The 22557-nt window shown below is 36.3% G+C and overlaps 2 protein-coding genes and 1 non-coding gene across 8 annotated transcripts in view; 2 read left to right on the top strand and 1 right to left on the bottom strand.

Moving 5' to 3' along the window:
- PRPF39 (pre-mRNA processing factor 39) overlaps positions 1-7696 on the top strand; it is a 37153-nt gene extending 29457 nt beyond the window's left edge. For all 6 annotated transcript variants that reach the window (XM_067736989.1, XM_067737017.1, XM_067736999.1 and 3 more), the window contains 7 exons: positions 1177-1341; positions 1656-1782; positions 2149-2417; positions 3284-3468; positions 6256-6330; positions 6569-6689; positions 6956-7696. In XM_067736989.1, the coding sequence (XP_067593090.1) occupies positions 1177-1341; positions 1656-1782; positions 2149-2417; positions 3284-3468; positions 6256-6330; positions 6569-6689; positions 6956-7012 (999 nt within the window). In that variant the 3' untranslated portion in view covers positions 7013-7696. The remainder of the gene's footprint in view (positions 1-1176; positions 1342-1655; positions 1783-2148; positions 2418-3283; positions 3469-6255; positions 6331-6568; positions 6690-6955) is intronic.
- Positions 2488-2573, top strand: LOC137208107 (small nucleolar RNA SNORD127). Its single transcript, XR_010935461.1, has one exon. It is a non-coding gene; the product is annotated as a small nucleolar RNA SNORD127 (small nucleolar RNA).
- Positions 7697-8009: 313 nt separating the features above from the next.
- FKBP3 (FKBP prolyl isomerase 3) lies at positions 8010-22499 on the bottom strand. Its single transcript, XM_067737041.1, has 7 exons — positions 22341-22499; positions 19821-19922; positions 19141-19248; positions 12347-12482; positions 11788-11855; positions 10140-10237; positions 8010-8350 (listed from the first exon to the last, which is right to left on the bottom strand). Exons 1-7 carry the CDS (start codon positions 22446-22448, stop codon positions 8296-8298), a joined length of 675 nt encoding a protein of 224 aa, XP_067593142.1. The 5' UTR covers positions 22449-22499; the 3' UTR covers positions 8010-8295.
- Positions 22500-22557: the final 58 nt, after the last annotated feature.

The raw sequence follows: 22557 nt of genomic DNA, 5'->3' as shown, positions 1-22557 counted from the left end.
TGAATTGCAAATTATCTTTAATCTGAACCATTTTATTACAGTTCAATTTTTAAAATCAATTTCATTGAGTTTTATGTACAACAAAATGTACCTATTTTAGGTACAGTAAAATGAGGTGTTTTTTTTTTTTTCAGAATTCTAATTCTTTGTTTTTTTTAAACATCTTTATTGAGATGTAATTCGCATGCCATATATAGTTCACCCATTTAAAGTGTACAGTTCAGTAGTTCTTAGTATATTCACAGATAGGTACATACATTTAATTTTAGAACATTTAATTAATGTTAATTTTAGGACATTTTCATCATCCCCAAAAGAAATCCCTTACTCTTTAGCTTTCACCCCTCTACTCCCTCATCTGCTTACTGCCCCCAACTCCCAGCCCTAAGGTACCGCTAATCTACTTTCTGTTCCTATAGGTTTCCCTCTTCTGGCTTTTCACATGAATGGAATCATGTAGTATGTGGTTTTTTGTGACTGGCTCGTAAAATGAGTTTTGACAAATGTATATGCATTGTGATCACCACAACAATCAGGATATAGAACTAATCTGTCACCTCAGAACCCCTTTTCAGTCAATAACCTACACTGCACTCCTACCCCACGCAACCACTGATCTACTTTCCTTTTTTTTTGTTGTTACATTCACTAGTTTATTTTTTAGATTCCACATATAAGTGATACCAAATGGTATTTGTCTTTCTCCTTCTGACCAACTTCACTTAGTATGATAATCTCTAGTTGCATCTATGTTGCTGCAGATTGCATTATTTCGTTCTTTTTTATGGCTGAGTAGTATTCCATTGGTGTATATATACCACATCATCTTTATCCATTCATCTTTGGATGGACACTGATCTGCTTTCTGTTACTGTTTAGAATCTGTTTAGAATTGTTCAATTCTAAAATAGCAAAGAATACAGTTTTCTGAACATAAAATTGTGTAGTTCTATTAAAATGACAGGGTAAGTGGAAAATACATTGTTTCTTCAATTTATAAAGCCTAAGTAATTAAAGGGATTTTAATTTTAGAAGTTTTTTTACTCATGAGATGTGATTAAAATTTTTTGGTTCATTATTATATTTATAATTTAAATAATTTGTATTACTGTAGTCATACATATTTTGGTGTTGGTACTGGTTTACTTTCATTGTCATGTCATGCTTTTATTACAGATTAAAAGACCTTATTTTCATGTGAAACCATTGGAAAAGGCACAACTGAAAAACTGGAAAGAATACTTAGAATTTGAAATTGAAAATGGGACTCATGAACGAGTTGTGGTTCTCTTTGAAAGATGTGTCATATCATGTGCCCTCTATGAGGAGTTTTGGATTAAGGTAAGAAAATTATATGCTCTGAAACTTGAATATATTATAAACATTGATCTAGTGACTAACCTTTTTTGTACTTCTGTTGAATGTTGTTCATATAACTATATCTGTTGCATTAGGAGATGGTCTGCTTGCAACCAGATTTGACTGCTGCATATGCCAACCTCGTTGCCTCTCTTCGTCCTTCCTTACAGAAACTAGTCTAGTGGTTCAATAAAGGTGCTGAATGGGTTTAAAAATAGAATTTTATCGTTCTGTCACATATTTAATGGCTTGTTCAACTGTAAATTTTTCAGTATTTCCTCTGTTTCTGTATGTAGTATGCCAAGTATATGGAAAATCATAGCATTGAAGGAGTGAGGCATGTCTTCAGCAGAGCTTGCACAATTCATCTCCCAAAGAAACCCATGGTGCATATGCTTTGGGCAGCTTTTGAGGAACAGCAGGGTAAGAATGAGGAAATTCAGTTGATATTTTGGGATTTAAGTTACTTTAGGATAAAGTTATAGGAATTGAGTCTTGAGAGATGGTGTAAAGCAGAGGTCAGGTAAACTTTTTCTGTAAAGGGCCAGATAGTAAATGTTTTAGGCTTTGCAGGCCATATGGTCTCTTTCCTAACAACTCTGCCATTGTAGCTCCAAAATAGCCATAGACAATAACATAAAAAAATGAACATGGCTGTTTTCCATTTCAAAAAAAAAAAAGTAGCCAGAGGGCTGGATTTAGCCTGTGGGCTGTTATTTGCCAATACCTGGCATAAAGGATATTTCATAAGTTTAAACAAAAGCATAAACATTTAATTACTATTTCTAGGTAATATTAATGAAGCCAGGAATATCTTGAGAACATTTGAAGAATGTGTTCTAGGATTGGCAATGGTTCGTTTGAGAAGAGTAAGTTTAGAACGACGGCTTGGAAATATGGAAGAAGCTGAACGTTTGCTTCAGGAAGCTATTAAAAATGCCAAATCAAATAATGAATCATCATTTTATGCTATCAAACTAGCCCGACATCTTTTCAAAATACAAAAAAACCTTCCAAAATCAAGAAAGGTGCTTTTGGAAGCTATTGAAAGAGACAAAGTATGTATTTGTGTTTTTTAGAATATCTTCCATAAAAAAAAGTAGTCTTTTTTGTTGTTGTTTTTCATTTTGGCAACTATGATGAAAGGTTTGGTCTGTATGTAATATATTTCATTACTAAATGAAGACAACAGTCCCTCTAAACTGATGTTGCCATTCTTTTAAAAATTTTTCAAATTATCATTAAAAGGTTGAGAAAATTAACATTATTGGATTTTCTATTTTCTCCACATTTAGAAATTTTATGGCAAGTTTATTAAGTAGAGTAGAGGGCCTGAGAACATTTTATAAACATAAGTATGGCAGTTGCCTACATTGTAACAAATGTAGCAGTGAGATTATTCTCCTTCTCTAAAGTATTTCCTTTTATATATCAACTGATGTCAAAAGATACTGTCTAGGAAATTTCTCATTTTTTAGATTTTCGGCTAATGACAGGTCTGTTTAAGACATAGGTTTATAAGAGGTTTGCTTCCAGCTGCAGTGAGGAAGATTATCTATGGTTGTGAAGATTTAGATTACTGGAAACTGTAGAGATCATTTTTTTATGTTTTATTTCATATTTGTTATGGTAGGTCAAGCTACATTAAACCCAAGATAGGATATAGGGTTTTAATTTATTGGCATTTAACAACTTGCATAGTTTAGGAGATGCTAGGATGATGTCTCTACCTACCAATGTGCTTATTACTTTTTTACCTGTTTATTAGATGTATGCTGAAAAAATTTAACATGAATTACATTTTAATACAATTTTCAATACTGAATTTTTCAAGTTGAGACATAAAAATTAAGGCATTTAAAATATCTGTGGTCTAATCAAAATATCTTAGAAATATGATTAATTGGTACTGCTTTTTACACAGGAGAACACAAAGTTATACCTCAATTTACTTGAAATGGAATATAGTGGTGACCTCAAACAAAATGAAGAAAATATCCTAAATTGTTTTGACAAAGCTATACATGGTTCATTACCTATGAAAATGAGAATTACATTTTCTCAGAGAAAAGTGGAATTTCTTGAAGATTTTGGTTCAGATGTTAATAAGTAAGATCTTAATTATATATTATTATCTATCTGAATAGTAATAGAGCACTGATAATTTTGGATGGGAATTTGATGATGAGTACAAAATAATATACTGTTAAATTTAAAATGTTTCCTAGGTTTCTTTTTCCTCGGGTATATGTGGGGGTAAATTCAGTTTTGCAGATGTCTGTGTGCTTAATGAGAGGACATATGGTTTGTCTTTCCTTCAAAATTATTTTCAGAATTTTAGCATGGTGATTTAAACAATGAGTAGATGAGAGAAAGCAGGAGGCAGGAATTCTGTGAAAAAGGAAATGGGTGAAGGATTGAACCCTGAAACACAGAAACATTTAATATATAGACCACCAAAGGTAGATGGGGTTTTCTGGAATAGGAATGCCATCTCAGATTAGAGAAGAGGATGGGTGTGGTTTTACAGATCATGCCTTAATGACCTCATCTTCATGCATTATAAAAGGCTAAAAGATGAGGGTGGGGAAAAGGACAAGTTTAAAATTTAAATCTGCAAAATAGAAGAGTAGAAATATTGATTAGAGCATTGCTGCCATTCCTTTCTTACCTGGTCTAGTAAGGAAATACCCCAATTCCTGTTAGGCAATTGTGTATACATTTTTGATGGCTGAGTAAGATTTTAATTCAACTGAAAAACGTTTAATATGAGTTACATTTTAATACAACTGTATATGTGTGCTTGGCACATTAAAAGTTTTATAATTACCTAATGTAAAGTACATTAACAGTCTAACAGGGGAGGAGGTACTGGTCTTTTAATAGACAAAGAGAGGCTTAAAGAGAGATTAGGCAGTTTTTCCAAGGTCACTTAGCTATTACATTGTGCAGCTGGAATTAGAACCTACTTCGGAGCCTGTGTTCTTGACCACCTCATGTGCTGTATGTGTCTTCCTTTTGTTTTGTACTGAAGAAAGTATACAAAAGAAATGGCATATGTAATTTTAGCTTTTAGTCTAGTTGGATGGTGTGGTGACTAGAGAGGCTGTACATAAGTATGTGAGGTAGCATATAACTGTTAAGAAGGCTTTGATCTCTCTGGAACAGAATGTATTTGGCATCTTTCATAGAGGAGGTGGGGCTTCATTTAGTTATTACTGGATTCTGATAAGCTAAGGAGAGGATAAAATGGTGGAAGCAAATTAAAGTTCATGTAAAAAGAATATCTGCTTGATTGGAGGGTTTTATGAAGCGGTAAAAGCTTGATGCTAAATGTGCTGTGTCTTAAAAGCTAGACTGAGTTCTGAGCACATGTACACGGTTGACAGTAGGAAGCTATTAGAGTTTTGAATTAGATTAAATGACATATTTAAATTTGGCAGTAATATACAGACAAATCTGAGGTCCGACACAAGGATGCCAGTTAGGCCCTTGTAAATATAGTTATGGAGGGTCTGAGTATCAGGTCTAAGATTGTTGTATTTGAAATTTTAAAAGGGAGTGATATGGAAAATAAATGAGTTGCTTAGAAATTTAGGTAGCAGTGTAATGAATTGGTAAGGATTAATGTTCAATCAGACAAATATAGGATTAAATCCTAGCTCTCACTTAATATTTTGTATTCCTCAGTTTTCAGATTTTCTCATATGAATATTGAGTCTCTTGTTGCCAACCCATGAGTTGTTAAAGGTCTTAAGGAAATTAGTCCATTTTAAAGTCCTTTATGTTGAGTAAACACCGAACCAGAGATTATTGACAGTTTTTGCCCCTGGAATATTTTGGGACCAGTGTTACTGTTAATTGTTATTAAATGTGTACATATGCAGGCTGTCCAGGGAAGTTGAACATGCATGTAAACATCAAGGTCATTTCCACAGAAATGTTAATTATCTGTGTTCAGGTTTCTGATTCCTTAAAAAATAAGGCCATCTTTGTCTTTCTAAAAAATATTTAAGAAAATGGTAAAAGGAGGGCATTTCCTGGTTGTCCAGTGGTTAGGATTCCACGCTCAAAAAGAAAATGGTAAAAGGAAAACAAAATCATTATGATTTTAAAGTCAGTTTGGCTTCAAGTGACATTGTTTTTGAAGTTTTGAGTTCCAGGTGAGACCTATAATACATATCACATTTTTTTATTTATTAAAAATTACCTTTTTAATCAATGATAACTAATTATACTGTAGTTTTATTTTAGCTCTAATTCAATTTATCACATGGCCAAAGTTTACACTTTATCCTAACTGGTGGCAGGTGTCTTTAAGAAGCATTGTTAAGTTAGATCTCAAAAGTATACAAATTATGTAACTGTCAGGACTCGTTGCATTGGACGGAAACATATTGTCAAGGTCACTGTCTTTGTCGTGTGATAGCTCCTTAGTCGGGCTCTCCCCATGTGTTACAAATAATAAAAACAGGTAGCTCTTGGCCAGTATCCCATCAGCTTTAGCCCACTGTAGTACAGAGAACAGGCACTTTTTCAGTAGCTCAGTCAAAAATCCTGGGACTTACTGACATCCTGGTTTGAGTCACATGATCACCTCTAAACCAGTCATTGGTCAGAGATACGTAGTAAGGTAATTGGCTAGGCCTGTATCTCTGAAGCCTCATTTGAACCACATGGACTGAGAAGGAAGGTGCAAGGCAGCGGTTTGCCAAAGCAGATAACATAGAAAAGGTAGCTGGGGGCGGTTTTGCCTGCTGGATCATTTTTTTTTTTTCCAAAAGGATGTTCATTGCAACATGCTTTTGTTTCCCTAAGTGGAAATAACTTAAACACTTTAAAAATTTAAGTTTGGCTTTTGTCTATTCCAAAGGATTGTTTTTCCTTCCCTCTCAGGCTTCTGAATGCTTATGATGAACATCAAACACTCCTAAAAGAACAGGATTCTTTAAAAAGAAAAGCAGAAAATGGGTATGTAACTTCCTGCTGAATCAGAAAGGGATGCTTAAAAGAAGACATTTCATTGTGGAAATCCCTTTAAAGATAATTATCACCTTTATGTTGTGGTAATTTATTTTCGTGATTTGAAATCATATAAAACAGAGTGGTCAAGAACTTCAGATGAATGTACACAGGTGACACTCATCCATTTGTTAAAAGTACTTATCTGTGGGAATTCTGAAAGTTTCCATTTTGACCTTTGATTTAGATCAGAAGAACCAGAGGAAAAGAAAGCACACACAGAAGATACAACTTCATCATCTACGCAGATGATTGATGGTGATTTACAGGCAAATCAAGCTGCTTATAATTATAGTGCCTGGTATCAAGTGAGTTTACATAATTTTAATTGAATTTTTTGTTAATAGATTTTATTAGAAATGCATAAATGAGGATAGTCTTTTTTTTTTTCCTTTAGAAAAAACAACTCTGCTTTGGTTGCAGATTGTATAATACATTGTCTTGTGGTTAAGACTTGGAATTTCAGCAGTGAACACATGCTTGTTTTCTTAAATATACCTGCTTTAATTACATTTTTATATATAGAACTCAGCCATAGTTCTTGTATGCTAACATGTTTGCTTTTTCCTTTCAGTACAATTATCAGAATCCTTGGAATTATGGACAGTATTATCCTCCCCCTCCAACCTGATGGGAAAATTAAATATCAGATGGAGTGTGTGAAAAGTTTGAAATTATTTTTTTTTAATGAGGGATGTAAACATAGCATAAGCTTGTTGTATTTGATAACTTGTCTTCCCTGTTTCTGTGTAACATGATTTGTTCAGTAATAGGGGAAAATGTCACTTAGTAGCTTACCACAGATACTATTTCCTACCATTTATAAAATTTACTTTTTATTGGAGAACTATTTTTTTGATTTTTGCATTAAGTGGTCTAGAATTCTTTTGCAATGCATTTGCAATAGAGTTTTGTAGCCTTAAGGGTAGGGAAAAAAAACTGACTGCAAATCATGTCAGTGTAGTACAAGGTTCTGAAAATACATAAGGGCTGGTTATTAAGGATTTACCTCCTCCTTAAAAAAAAAAATGGCTTTTTAACCTTTGCTGACAAGATATTGTCTGTGTGGTTCAATTATCGTTGTGAATTTGGATCAAACAGCAGAAGATACTTATTAAAATACTGTCTTGGAATAGAGATTATAAATGAGGAAATGGAATGTTTGCATCCCTTTAAAAAAATGAAAATCATATCAAAACTTGTTTCAGGAGACTTTGTATTTGGAATATTCATGTTAAAACTTGTGAGCAAGCTTTCATTTTGATCAAACTGATCATCTTCGTTTTTGTAATAAAACTGAAGACTCATCCAATAATTGTTACGAATTTATTGAGGGGGGGAAATCACCTAATAATATTAACTTTATATTCACCAGTATTAGTGGTTTATTGGTTTTGAAGTATACTTTTCTTGAATTCATCTATTGCTGACAATTTATTAGACCTTTTAGCCTTTTGCTTCCTCTCAATCTCTATGCTTTTGCCTTCCTTATACACAAATATTTAAAGATTTTAAGATGATTGTCTCTGGCAAAGCTGTCCAGACAATTTTACTGTTACTCCCAGGTTTGACGAAGTCTTAGTACTGGTTAACCTAATCAGAACATGAATATATTTACACAACACAAATCAAGACATAGGATAAATTTTTATTGAGCCTTTTAGTTTACAACATGAGGTAAAAGGCAAGTCAGTTCTCTTTAAGTGATATTCTACACAGCTGTAGTAAAATATTTTAAACTTCAAGGATTTATAATGGATTACATTTCTTAGAAGTTGGGGATCAAGTAAACAAGTTCTAACTTAACTTCTTGAATTTTCCAGTTGACTCTTCCCTTAAAATAGTAACCAGTTCTAATGAGACACCTAAGTTTCTTCAAGGCTGTGTTTTATTGTTGCTGATGCCTTTACTATTTCAGTCAATATCCACTAATTCCACTTCAAAAATAAGTTTTGCATTTGGTGGAATTCTGTTGAAGAAGTCAAGGTAAATTTGATAAAACTTGCCTCTCCCCTTATTCCCCTTAGTGTAAATTAGAATTATGGGACTTCTCCGGTGGTGCAGTGCTTAAGAATCCGCCTGCCAATGCAGGGAACATGGGTTGGAGCCCTGGTCGGGGAAGATCCCACATGCTGCGGAGCAACTACGCCTGTGCACCACAACTACTGAGCCTGTGCTCCCGCGAGCCACAACTGCTGAGCCCATGCACCACAACTACTGAAGCCCACATGTCTAGAGCCCATGACCTAGAGCCCCCACCACAACGAACAGCAGCCCCTGCTTGCGGCAACTTGAGAAACCCCACGCACAGCAACGAAGACCCAACGCAGCCCAAAATAAACAAATTTATAAAAATAAATAAAATTAGAATTATGTGTATTGGATACTGGTAATTAACTCCAAAGGGAGGGCTTTATAGTTGACTCAGGGGCTAGTACATAGGAACCTAGAGGTTCCTAAAAGTATTTTTGTGAATGGAGGTCATAATCTGTCAATAAAGGCTGACTAGATAAATTCAGCTTGAACTAGGATCTTCCTCTCTAGTACTGCCAAGTTAGCCACTACTTGATGAAGACTGCTACTTAGTATGCCCCACCCCTGCCCCAAGTGATTTCAATCTAGCTGATGTATATGTTACATTAAATCAAAGTTCATATGAGGTACTACCTGATATTTGCTGTGAATTTTCAGATGTTGAATTCAGATAACAGTGATTTTTATCTGACTGGTCTTGAGATACTTCACGAGAGGGAACTGCAGTTGGTCACGGGATTTTGATAGGCTGAGAAGAAGGCTATTATATTCCCAAGTAACTAATTGATAAGTCTAGAAAGGACTTCCAATTTTTTTATCCCCAAACTTAAGTCTGACTGGTCCAACTAGTTCTCTGGGAATGGAACCAACAACTAAACTACCTTCCTACTCAGCTATTGGATTGTTTTGGTCGTAATAGACTGGAGTCATGGGTCTTCTTTTTTTTTTTTTTTTTTTTTGTGGTACGTGGGCCTCTCACTGTTGTGGCCTCTCCCGTTGCGGAGCACAGGCTGCAGACGTGCAGGCTACGGACGCATAGGCTCAGTGGCCATGGCTCACGGGCCTAGCCGCTCCACGGCATGTGGGATCTTCCCGGAACGGGGCACAAACCTGTGTCCCCTGCATCGGCAGGAGGACTCTCAACCACTGCGCCACCAGGGAAGCCCGGCTCTTCTTTTTTTTTTAATGTTCACAAATTGGGCCTATCAGAAAAGTACTGTCACTAGTTGTAATCACAAATGCGTACACTATGATGTTGGACCTGTGGTCTCCTTCATTTCACAACTGGTGATCCCCAACGTGTTCCATTTCTAAGCTTTGAGTACCCAATTAACTGCCTGAAATCATATGGAAGCATAAAATTACCATGAGCCATATCTGAATCCTACAGTTTGCTACAGTTGTTTGTATTGAGCATCTTAACTCCTTTAAATAAACCCTTCAAACATTAATAGCTTTTCAAAGATGGAAACTTAAACCTCAGTTTAGGTCTTGAAAATTAAGAGCTTATAGGAAGAAAAAAAGACTCCAGCTCAAGTTAGAATACTTTGTAACATTAGAAAATATTGTGTATATTGGAGGTGTTGACACAAAAGCATCTAAATATCAGGAAGACTGGTCTGGACAGGATCTCTGACCTAGAGGTTAACCTAGACAGCATTTACATACCTTCAAGTGATCTTTCTTAATGATTTTTCTTTCAATTACAAAGGAAAAAAGGATACTTAGCATCAGGCTGTCCTTTCTTTCCATAAGCCCATTCTGGTTCAATCTCCAGTCGAGCCTTTTCTCCTTTACTCATAGTCAAGAGTGCTTCATCCCACTAAAGGCAAGAACATAAAATCAAAACTAATGATACTTTACAAAAGCATGCAAAGCCAGAAGAAAGGCAAGATTACATACAAAGCACTCTGTTACAGGATTTCATGTCCTAAGGTAATGTCCTTGGGTGAGAGTCTCTAAATCTGTCCTTTATTTCCTCAATGAAAAAAGTTAAGGACACATTAAACAATTTTCTAGTGTAAATACTTGAACTTTTCAAAAATGTCATTTTGTACAAATTTGGATCTTAAAGCCAAATTACCAAAAACAATATGATGCAAGGATACAGAATATATTACTAATATCATATACTCTGCTGAAATGTAACAATTACATAAAGCTCAAATGATAGAGATCTGTCACATACTGGAAATTAAGAGTATGGTTGACTAGAACAAATTTACCAGTAAACATTTTAGTTACAGAAACAAAAATAGCTCAACCTGATATATCAACTTGGTATAATCAGATAGTAGTTAAAAGTGATTTTCAACTAAACCTTTAGTTTCAAGATGTTTTATATTCTATTTTGGGCTCTGGATATGATTGAACAATATTTTAGGTCTTACCACAGTACAAAGAATAACACATTTAGGGTCCTCATAACTGCATTTAAATAGGCATTTTGGTTATTAATATTTGACGTCCTGCTGTTTCATCTCCTTTTGTACTGTACACTGCAATGGTCAGTACAGCTTAAGCCTAACTTCCCCTTTTTTCAGAGTTTCCTTCTGTTACCTCTCACATGTAAGGGTGGGTAAAGGCATACTTAACATTTGAAAGATATATTTGGTGTTTGAGCCTAAATTGTGAGAGGTGAGAGGGCCACAGGAAAGACTCCTAGAAGTTTCTATCAGTACTTTAGTGGAACAGATATTTTACCTTTCTGAATCATGTATAAGTGGTACAACAGCTATTTAACATAAGAATCAAATTTAGAAAGCCAAACATTCTGGCAATTACTTTACAAAGAAAAAAATAATAAAAGGGGCAGGCATGGAAGGAAATAATATTTGAGTCTCTATTATGTGCTTTAAGTTATACCTATTTAATCTTTTTTTTAAAAAAAATTTATTTTTGGTTGCATTGGGTCTTTGTTGCTGTGCACGGGCTTTCTAGTTGCGGTGAGCAGGGGCTACTTTGTTGCAGTGCGGGGGCTTCTCGTGCAGCACGGGCTCTAGGCACGCGGCCTTCAGTAGTTGTGGCACACGGGCTTAGTAGTTGTGGCGCATGGGCTTAGTTGCTCCACGGCACGTGGGATCTTCCCGGACCAGGGCTCGAACCCTTGTCCCCTGCATTGGCAGGTGGGTTCTTAACCATTGTGCCACCAGGGAAGTCCCCCACTTAATCTTTTAGCAACCTTGAGGTAGGCTGTACTGTCTGAGATCCAGAGAATGTAATTTGTGCCAGATCAGTTAGCAATGATAACACTTGATTTGTGAGACTCGAAAGATTGTTTTCATTCTATTCTCAAACCTAATTCTTTATGTTACCATACCACAAGTAGCGTGTGCCAGAATATCTACTGGTTCGTGGCCAGTTTTTACTTACTCCTCTGATAACTTTGCCTATCCCAACCTTAAAACTTAAAGGCTTGGCATTTTTCTTCTTCTTCGAACCTGTAAAACAGATTTTCTTTATAGTTAATAATGAAGTTAAGTTCCAATTGAAAAACACAGTGATTTAAGTCTTTAAATTGATTTCAGAACTTACCATGCTATGCATCTGAAAAGAAATAAAAATTCAGAAAGCCAAGTATTTCATCAAGAAAATTTTGGATGTAAAAATAATTATGGTCTAAAGTAGGGAGACGGAAAGGACCTATATTTACACCATTAAAATAACACTATTCTGCCTTTTATATTAAAATACAAAAGCCGGAATTTGGGGCATTAACAAAGTTTAGACTAAGCTTCCTTATTTTTTGCTTTTCAGTGACCAAAAGGTCTTCATTTACACCCAGCCAAGTAGTGAACTGAAAACCTTTTACAAGTAAATCACAGGTGTAAAAGACTTCCGGAAAAAAAATGACAGCCAAGAAAAAGGTACTGCCAACACAAATATCTGGCATGCCCTAAAGCCAAAGAGATAAGATTACATTTAGACTTACTCGTTTGAATATTAGTATCAAAAACAGTCCCATCCTGTAGTGTTCCTGTATACCAGCAGTGAACAATATCTCCCTTTTTGGGAAAGTTGGTTTTATCTCCTTTTTTAAGAACAGATTTTGTATATTTTGGTGGACCCTAGAAACAAACAAAAACAACACACACATAGAGTTGTTAATTCATGTCCTTTTTTTAGAAGGATGACAAAGAGAATACTTATACAGCCAACTGTGACCTAAGTCCAGTCACAAGAATTTCACAGATTTGGTAACAAACTATTTTGCCTCTGGTTCACCACTGAGTTAAAAAACTCACTATCTCATTTCAAGTCTGTGATGAGAATATTAGTAACTAGCACACCTATAATTTCAAATAACTTCCATCTTCTTTGGAAACCTATGTTCTTTTGACAAAGAGTAATTATTCATCAAACCATAAAATGAATCCAGTTATTTTCCAAGGTTAGAAATATCATTACATTTTAATTCCTATAAAATTATAAGGCATTAAATCATTGTGACATCTTTTCAAAGATTTGAGTTGTGTTAGCACCAATAATTGGCATTACTAAATATTTAAATTATATCCAATTAGAATAAATACAAGTAATATTGCATCTGTTCCTGGACTTGAATTGAAAATAAGTTCACACAATGAATGGAATTATCTATAGAAATTACCATAAGAGGCAGATTTCCTAGAACAAAGCAGGATTATCAGGGTCTTTTTTTTTTTTTTTTTAAAGCTAAGGGTTAATCTAATCATTAGTGAGGAATCAATGAGAATCAAAAGAATCAATTTCTTAGGTAAACTTAAGAATATATAGAATTTTATACTACAGAACATTCCAAATGTTTTACAGAAACTAACTCTCCCTTATGAGGTAGGTACTATTATTATCCCTGTTTTACAGATAAGGAAACAAAAGGATAGAGTGGATAAGTAACTTGCTTAAGGTCCTAGAGCTCCAAAGTGGCTGTGTAGGATTAGAAACCAGGCAGCCTGGTTATAAAGCCCAAGCCTTAACCACTTTACTACCACTCAAGCACATATGGAATGTCAGGTATTAATACTAGTCATTTTGTTATGTCCATTCATTTAACCATACAGCAACCTGGCAGTTCTTTCCCCATCTTTTATAGAGAAAGTAGTGAGGCCTGGATAGGGTATAAAGCCCTATGCAATTCAGAGTCTTAAGGATTAGAACTTTCAGCTAAAGCTAGGCTGCCTCCCTAAGTCAGAAGAAAGTCACATCTATAGCTTGAATACAAAGTGTATTACAAAAGTAAGCATTAACTTTCTTCCTGACCCATTCCAAGCTTGTTTTAGTGAGACGTTACTTTAGAAGTCTACTGCTAGTAGTGTAAACTGGTGCCATCTCTTTGGAATGCAATTTTAAAATGTTAAAAGTATGATAATTCTCTTTATACAGATATATACTCAAGAAGTAATTTGAAACTTAGGAAAAAATCTTTATGCAGTTATTCCATACACTATTATACATAATGGCAAAATAAAACCACATATTTATGGTAATATAATAGTTTTTAGTAATGTGGAAAAATTCTTATAAGATTACAAGAAAAATCAGTAGAAAGTTCTACAGTAAAATCTCAACTTTTCAATAAATATACACAGAGAAAATATTCAAAAATATTCTGAAATGTTAAACATTCATTTCTAGGTGTTGGAATTATGTTTTCTCTATCCTTTTCTGTTATATCAGAAAAATAAATGATTTTTAAGGAATATAGTTGACTTGACAAAAACTGTTAACATATATCCCAAATTTGAAAATAATTTTAACTTAAAGCATTTAAAAGCCACAAAATGAGGATGACAATATACGTATATTATGTGAGAATATCAGAATATCAAGACTTTATTAAAGAAATTACAGATAACTATTGAGTGGATAAGGTACGATTAGCAAATAATAGCCACATTTTAAAACTTAATGTCGGGCTTCCCTGGTGGTGCAGTGGTTGAGAATCTGCCTGCCAATGCAGGGGACATGGGTTCGAGCCCTGGTCTGGGAAGGTCCCACATGCCGCAGAGCAACTAAGCCCGTGTGCCACAGCTACTGAGCCTGCGCGTCTGGAGCCTGTGCTCCATAACAGCAGAAGGCAGCGACAGTGAGTGGCCCACGCACCGCGATGAAGAGTGGCCCCTGCTCTCCGCAACTAGAGAAAGCCCTCGCACAGAAACGAAGACCCAACACAACCAAAAATAAATAATTAAATTTTTTAAAAAAACAAAAACACCAATGTCATTCCATTATTTTTCCCTTTGTTGTACCACGTTGCTTGGGCATGTTGTGTTACCTACATTAGAGGTCCTAGTATAATGCAAACACAATAAATTGGTGGCTATATCTCAGTCTTAACAGTAAAGGCGCAATCTGCCTACTTGGGGCCTCAATTTCAGTGTTTCACAAAGTGTCTTTTATGGATCACCCATTCCTTGGCATTGTTGGAAGAAAAGGGCCTAATATAATTAAGTTTGGGAAATACTGCATTCAAGTTAAATATGCCTCTCTTGCATAACTTCTCAGAGCTAATTATGCATTAGCTAATATACACTGTGAAACTTCAAGTAGGAGACACAAGGTACAGCTTTTGATGACACATGAAAACAACATGGAACTTCTGGGACCTATAAAACACACTTTGTAAAATGGTGGATCTCATTTTGGGTTTCATTGCAAGAACCTGATTGCTTCATGGTGGGAGGTCAGATCAGTCCCAAGCTATCCTGGAGTTAATGTGCTTGAACGGACCTGGCTTTTAGGTAATTTCCTGGCTTTGCAGCAATTTCTTAGTCCAGAGTGAGGAAAAGAACTACATTCCTGAGACTGGGTCTGAGCTAGAAACTTCTAGACACAGATAAAGGAACTTTTGAGAGTAATCATCATAGCTGCAATTAACTAGATCACAGCATAGCCTCTAAAAATGAGAGTACAGTTGACCCTTGAACACTTTGGGTGTTAGGGGTGCCAACCCTTCCTGCAGTCCAAAATTCATGTATAACTTATAGTTGGCCCTCCCTTTACATGATTCCTCCGCATCCATGGTTCTGCGTCCGCAGATTCAACCAACTAAGGATTGAGGGTCATGAAGTACTGCAGTATTTACTACTGGAAAAAATCTGCATATTATAAAGGACCCATGCAGTTCAAACCCATGTTGTTCAACGGTCAACTGTATATTACATAATTATTCTCAATTCAAGAAATATTTGAGCATGTTCTATATGTCAGGAACTAGAGATACGCAGCTGAGCTGGCAGACGTGGTTCTGGCCCTCACTCTAACAGAGAATATAGGTGTGTTTTAGGAGACCTAAAGAGGAAGCACAGGGTGCCAACATGAGAAGGACACAGTGACGTACTCCAGTATAGGCTATAGGCTGGGAGAGGGTTCTCTGAAGTAATGTTTACACTGTATCTTGAAGGACAAAAGAAGGTCACTCAGTAGAGGAAGGTTTACAGCAGAGAATAGCATTTTCATAGCAGGGAAGAGCATGAAAATAGTAGTCTGCAAGGTAAGAATGAAAAGAGAATGGTATGAGATGAGGCTGGAAAGACATAACACATGTTAAGAATCTGGGTTTTTATCTTTAGGTCACTGAGCAACCAATTACCAGTTTTAAACAAAGAAGTTACAAAATCAGATTTGTGTTCTAAACAGATCAGTTTGATCTAGTTGAGGAATGGATAGGGAATCAAAAGTGGAAGTGGGGAGACTTGATAGGAAGAGGTTAGTATAGTAGTCTAGGTCTATGCTGCGGTGCCAACATTGAGGATGACAGAAGATGAGCAGTTTTGTGATATATATATGCAGAATCAACAGACTTTGGTGATGATTATATGTAAAGAAGTTATGAAGGATGAATCTCAAGTTTTTGGCTTGAGTACTTTTACAGTCACTTCTGACGTCTGAGTGTGAGTTCCTGACCTAACTTATACTTTCTCTCCTGTCCAATATTCATTCATACTTGAAAACTTTCCTCAACACTATTTAATACATAATAGGTAATAAATATATTGACTATGACTGATTTATTTAAAGTCTAGTAACAGCTATTAGACAAGGTTCTCTGCATTAAGATGAATAAGGTAGAGGTAAATAATATAGATAACCATGTGCTACAGAAATTTTTGGCAGTTATGTAAAGTCTGGGATGGTAAAATTTCAAAGGAAGCGATGAGCCGATGACCTGGGTCTTGAAGGGGACAGAGAACTGACAAATAGGGAAGCTGAGAGGAGAGACACACTAAGCAAGAAATAAAAGTATGGACAGTTTAGTAGACAATGGGCAGACATCTGTGACCGAAGAAGAATATTTCTATAGAAGTAGTAAATACGGAGCTGGGCAGGGGCCAGATATTGGAAGGTTTTGAATGCCAAAAATGCAATCCAATAGAAAAACAATGAGTCACAAATGTAATTTTAAGTTGTCTAGTTGCTGCATTAATATCATTTCAACATGTAATCAATATGAAAATGTTGAGATATTTTACATTAAAAAAAATCATATTAAAACTTTGAAACTGCATATTTTATACTTAAGGCACATTTTAATTCGGAGTGGCCACAAAGTGCTCAGCAGCCACGTATGGCTAGTGACTACTGTACTGGACAGTGCAGCTCTAGACAGTATAGAGTTATTGAAGATTTTTGAGTAGGGTGCAGTTTGCAAAATATTTTAGAAAACTTACTAGAACAGCCATTTTGGGGCTGAATGATGATGAAAGAGAATGAAGGCAGATTAGTGACTTTTCCCACACTCCAGGTCTGAGGCCTTGGAATGCTTGAGAATCAAAAAGGAATGGATGAAGATGTGAAAAAGAAGATGTTTGACAGCCTTAGATCTGAGGGAGACATGAAAAGGAAAAAGAAAACCAAAGATCAGAGAACTTTTAAACTGGGAAGAAGAGAATGGTTACAACTATGTATGTTAATATTTTGGTAAAATAGAACACAAGAGTATATAATGAGAAAGGAATAAGAGAAGGTTGAGAACTTCTGGAAAAATGTCAAGTAGTTTATGTGGATGGGGAATTGAGTGAGGGATAGTATGAAAGCTGCTGAGTAGCAGTGAAACTAGAAACCATGCCTGTCTGATATTAAGCTTTAATTTATACAAAGCCCAGTAAAAAGTTTGATGATTATTTTTCTTCACAGTACTTGCTCTGCAGTCCTGAAGCATGAACAGGGAAAGCAGACAGCAGGGACCAGCAAAGTACTGGTCAAGAAGTTACGGAATCTAGGCAGGAAGACAATGAGTACATAAAAAAGAGGGCTCACACTGACCAGTTAAATGAAATGAAAAGACGTTTTAAAGAAAACGATATAGTTTAGGACTCTCACGAAATCTCTCTAAACTGCCTCCAGCCCTTACAGCTTTTACTTTTATTTGTAATGCTCTTTTTCTTAATCTCTTGATATATTATCTGCTACCTCATACGTCCCTTACTCTAGTTTTCTGGAATACTCTTTCTGGAAGATGAACTATGTTGCCAACTGCTTTTGTAAACCTTCTAATAATTATACCTCTATTTACCTTAGTAGCTGCTCAATATTCGCCCACTATATAAAACATTTATCAAATTATTATTATTGTCACTGATACTAACACTGCTAGGAATGAGTGAGCTTAGTTGTTAGCAAGATATTATCAAAAGTGGCAAGATAATAATCAATTTAGCTCTACTGAGGCTTTTCAAAGAGCTGTCCTTAGCTCTACTAAGTCTGTCCATTTACAGAAATAGTTTTGTTTTGTTTTTTTAATGGAGACACTGGTGGAAAAATGTTTTATTTTTTTGAATTTTATTTCATTTATTTTTTTATACAGCAGGTTCTTATTAGTTTTCCATTTTATACATATTAGTGTATGTATGTCAATCCCAATCTCCCAATTTCAGAAATAGTTTTATCTGGCTCTTCAAACCTTGGTACCAAAATACAAAACCTGGGCTGGGAAAGATGAGACAGATGAACCCACACCCTGCAGCCAGGCCCGAATTAACTATTTATATTGCCTAGGACACCATGTACATCAGAAAAAGCTAAAAATAATCAAAAGGAAGTTTCTTTCACTCAGTCCAACTTGGCTATAGAATAGGCCCTTAAAATAGCTTTGAAAGCTCAGAAGTTCTGGCCAGACATAGAGGCAATATAAAATACAAAGCTAGGGCTTCTCTGGTGGCACAGTGGTTAAGAATCCGCCTGCCAAGGCAGGGGACATGGGTTTGAGCCCTGGTCTGGGAAGATCCCGCATCCCGTGGAGCAACTAAGCCTGTACACCACAACTACTGAGCCTGCGCTCCAGAGCCCACGAGCCACAACTACTGAGCCCATGTGCCTAGAGCCCGTGCTCCGCGACAAGAGAAGCCACCGCAATGAGAAGCCCGCGCACCGCAAGGCAGAGTAGCCCCCACTCACAGCAACTAGAGAAAGCCCACGCGCAGCAACGAAGACCCAACGCAGCCAATAATAAATAAATTAATTGATTAAAACAAACAAAAAAACAATGTACTGATTTGGCCCTATGAGTGAGAACATGTTTTTTTTTAAAAAAAAAAACTAGAGGTATTTCACAGGAAAGGCTTACTAACTGTAAAGCACTGGTTCTTTTTTCCTTATTGAGTACACCCAAGGGAGATAACCCACTCCATATTAGTGTTTGGCTCACTGAAAGTGGCCACCCCTTATTATGAGAAGTCAGTGCTGTAAAGCAAATACTTTTTCTCAAATTCACATGCGAAATCAAGTAAGAATACATTCTATACATACCTCATCCAGAGTCTCTTCAGACTTGGTTTCTTTGGGTTTATCTTCATTAAGCTTCACATTTTTCACCTGCTCAGACACTTTGCTTATACTTTCAGTACCCTTGAAACGCTGTAAGGAAAATGGTCTAATGTTTATCATATTCATGTCTGGCTAAGAACAAAGGAAGAATCTTATATTAAGCATTTTAATCAACAAATTATGAATCTCAAACTATCTCACAAAATAAATTCTGTAATGAGACCCGTAACCTTTAGAAAGACCAATTCAGACTCAGAGATATGAATAGTATTCAATCAATTCCTTAATAAAGATTCTCTTTTTTTTTGTGGAAGGTGGTCATTTCATAGTTAACATATATTGGAGAATTTCTTAAAATTTCCTTTTCTAAAGGCTCAGCCTAGGTCTAACCAAGAGTTTAAATACATTAATGAAATGCAACTTACTTTAGATTTGTAACTTTTCAGTGTCCTTAAAAATCTGTTCCCTTTCAAAATATCAAAACATCCTGCCATATTACAGATTAGCCATGCTAAATGTGATAGTCCATTTATGATTATAGTTAAGAAAAAGTACAGGTGGAAAAATGTCAACATATTCTGCAAATAAATGCATTTAAAGCTTCTTTTTGGGAATAAAATATCTAAAATGATATTTTGGTAATAAAATGTAACAATACTCACCTTACTTTCAAAAAGATGGTTATAGGCTGTAACCAAATGGTCCTTGTTAGCTGTCTTGGCCACATTTTTAATGTTTCCTAATAACTTATGTTCTGCAAGAAACTATAAAGAAAAAAAGCTGGTTAGTCAAAATAATTTCCCTCATGTAAGAAAGGGTCTAAAATTAGAAAATGAACTTTTGAGTTAGAAATTATATTTTCAATCATACTATTGATAAAAGAAATGAAACATTACATTTTATACTCTACTTCATAACAAAAATAAGATTTAAGGAATATTAAAAAACCATATTGGGTAATTATAAGAAATACTCAAAGATTAGAACTGTAATATTGCATAGTGGTTACACTGGTGTGTACTAACCCTTTTCCCATCATGGAACTCACGGAAGAGCACACTTACACAGCAAGCACATTTTGGTAACTGGGCAAAGCTGCTCCTGGCAGGATGTTACTTGGCCCGTGCCCTGGGAGCCTCTAGCCATGTTGGGTATTAATATCTTGACGTATCTGTAACCCATTCTTGGCACACCCAGAAACACTGTTACACAATGCTGGATATATAGTGTTCAAATGTATAGACTGTGGTGTCAGACCATCTGGGTTAAAATCCTAGCTGTCTGATTTTAGACAAGGGACTAAGCTTTCCTAAAGACTCAGTTTCTGCATCACAGTGAAAGATTAATAACAGCATCTTATGTCAGAGGCTTCTTATAAGGGTAAATGTAATAAACCATTTCCAGTCATACAGTAAGAACTCAATACATATTACCTATTTGATTAATAATGTATTTAATAACTCTAACAGTAGAATTCCATTTCTCTCAAATATAAGACTAAACTGTCAGATGAATACTGAAATACTACTACTGAAATATCAAATCATCAAAATCATGTAACTTCATCTCAAAATCATGTACATGTTTTCCTTACTTTATTCTTCTTCCTTTTCTACTTCGTGGTCCTTGCTTGATTCCTCATTTTGTTACCTTCCCAAAGTTGTCCTCTGGCATCTTTTAATCTTTCTAACCTTCTAACCTTACAATAAAGCAGTTTTTCTGAAACAATCACTATTGCATTTTTCTCTCTCACGCTTAGAGAGAAACGTTCTAAATGATAAAGGCTCATGGGAAAGGCTATTTTGATTAAACAGAAGCAGCTACTTTAGCACTGTTGTGATTTCTTTAGCAAGTTTTCAGAAAGATATCCAAAATATAAACATCTCCATGATATCTTATGATCAATAAAATAGTGACTGTCAAATATAGGTTTACATATGTGAATGAACACTGGAAAATATGCATGTAAAAGATTGGTATATTAGTATTAGTATCTTAGTATTTTGACAAGCCAAGTCTCTTGAAATTGTCCAACGTGGGCCAGTTTTACATTAGATTCCACCTTGGGATGATTTGTTTTATAAGAATTTGATGAATATAGTACAGTTTTGAGGCATTACACGTTAATAAATGATATATCTACTCTATTGTTTCAGTGAAATGTGGATTGGCTTAAGAGAAAATAATTCCACTAAAATAGTAAAATGGTATAAAATGGTGTCTCTGAGGCATGGTCTTTCATTTTCACACTTGTATCCCCAAACACTGAGTACGGTTCTTGCTGTAGATGTTGTATAAGTATTTGCTGATGTCAGAATTATTATTCAGGAGGGAGATTATTGGAAATTAAGTTAAAAACCGTAGATAAACCACATTTAGACCCCTGCTATTTCTGATAAGTGGGAGATGCTGCGGGCACACAAACTGTACAGTTGTTCTGCAATTTAAGGAGATATGAATTATATTAATTTCCGAAGGAAAAGAAGCCGTCTGACAAAAATAACTTGTGACTACGGAGAGTGGTTAAGATGGAGACTGTGCTGAAAAATGCAGGGCGTAAAAGTAGGAAGAATGCCAAATAGATTTCTTGGTTTGTTTATAACAATGGGAGACCACTGTACCCGAAATACTCATGTAACTCCCCTAAATATACAGGTGAAAAGGTCATTTAAAGGATCGATATTTTAAAAGTTAAACAGCAAGACTGTAAAAAAATCACAATTATTAGTGTTCAGTGCTTGGTAATTGATGAGAAAAGCAAATCGCACCATCGTTCCCACCGAAATCTTCACATCCCTTCTCATTTCCCTAACAGCCCACACTCCCCGCCAGGGATCTATCTCACGCAAGCCTCCAGTCCTCGGGCCCCCGTCTCAACCCCCAAAATCTACTGGGTTCCTTTTTTTCACAGCCTCCACCTCACTCAAGCATCTCAGTGAGGTTCTAAATCTGCTACTGCTGCGTGCCGCAAAAGGTAAAGTTGCTCCACCCGCCCAAGCAGGGCCGGCCCGAGGGGCGGGAGCGTGGCTCGGGAGCGCACGCGGGACCTCTCCGGCCTTCCAGGCCACCGGCCGCTGGAGACGAGGGCGGGGGCACCGAGGAATACGGAATGTATGGGCATCTACGGGGGGGTGAAGTGTCCCTCAGCCGCACCAGCCCGGCCGCCCCGCCGCCTCCGGTACCGAATCTGAACCGTGATCCTGCAGAAACTTGATAATGTCCTTCTTAGGGAGCTGCTCGCTGCGCAGCTGCTCCACGGTCCAGGCCCGCTGCGGAACGGCCGCCGCCATCTTCCCCCGCTGCCTCCGCTTTACTGAGCCAGCCCGCCTGGGTTCGGCATCGCCCCGCCCCAGAGGCGTGGCGCGGACTCTGCTCGGAGCTCAAGCGGGCGGGGTCACG

The sequence above is a fragment of the Pseudorca crassidens genome, chromosome 1 (assembly GCF_039906515.1).
Source record: "Pseudorca crassidens isolate mPseCra1 chromosome 1, mPseCra1.hap1, whole genome shotgun sequence".
NCBI classification, from domain to species: Eukaryota; Metazoa; Chordata; class Mammalia; order Artiodactyla; family Delphinidae; genus Pseudorca; species Pseudorca crassidens.
This window is presented reverse-complemented; position numbering and strand designations above follow the sequence as displayed.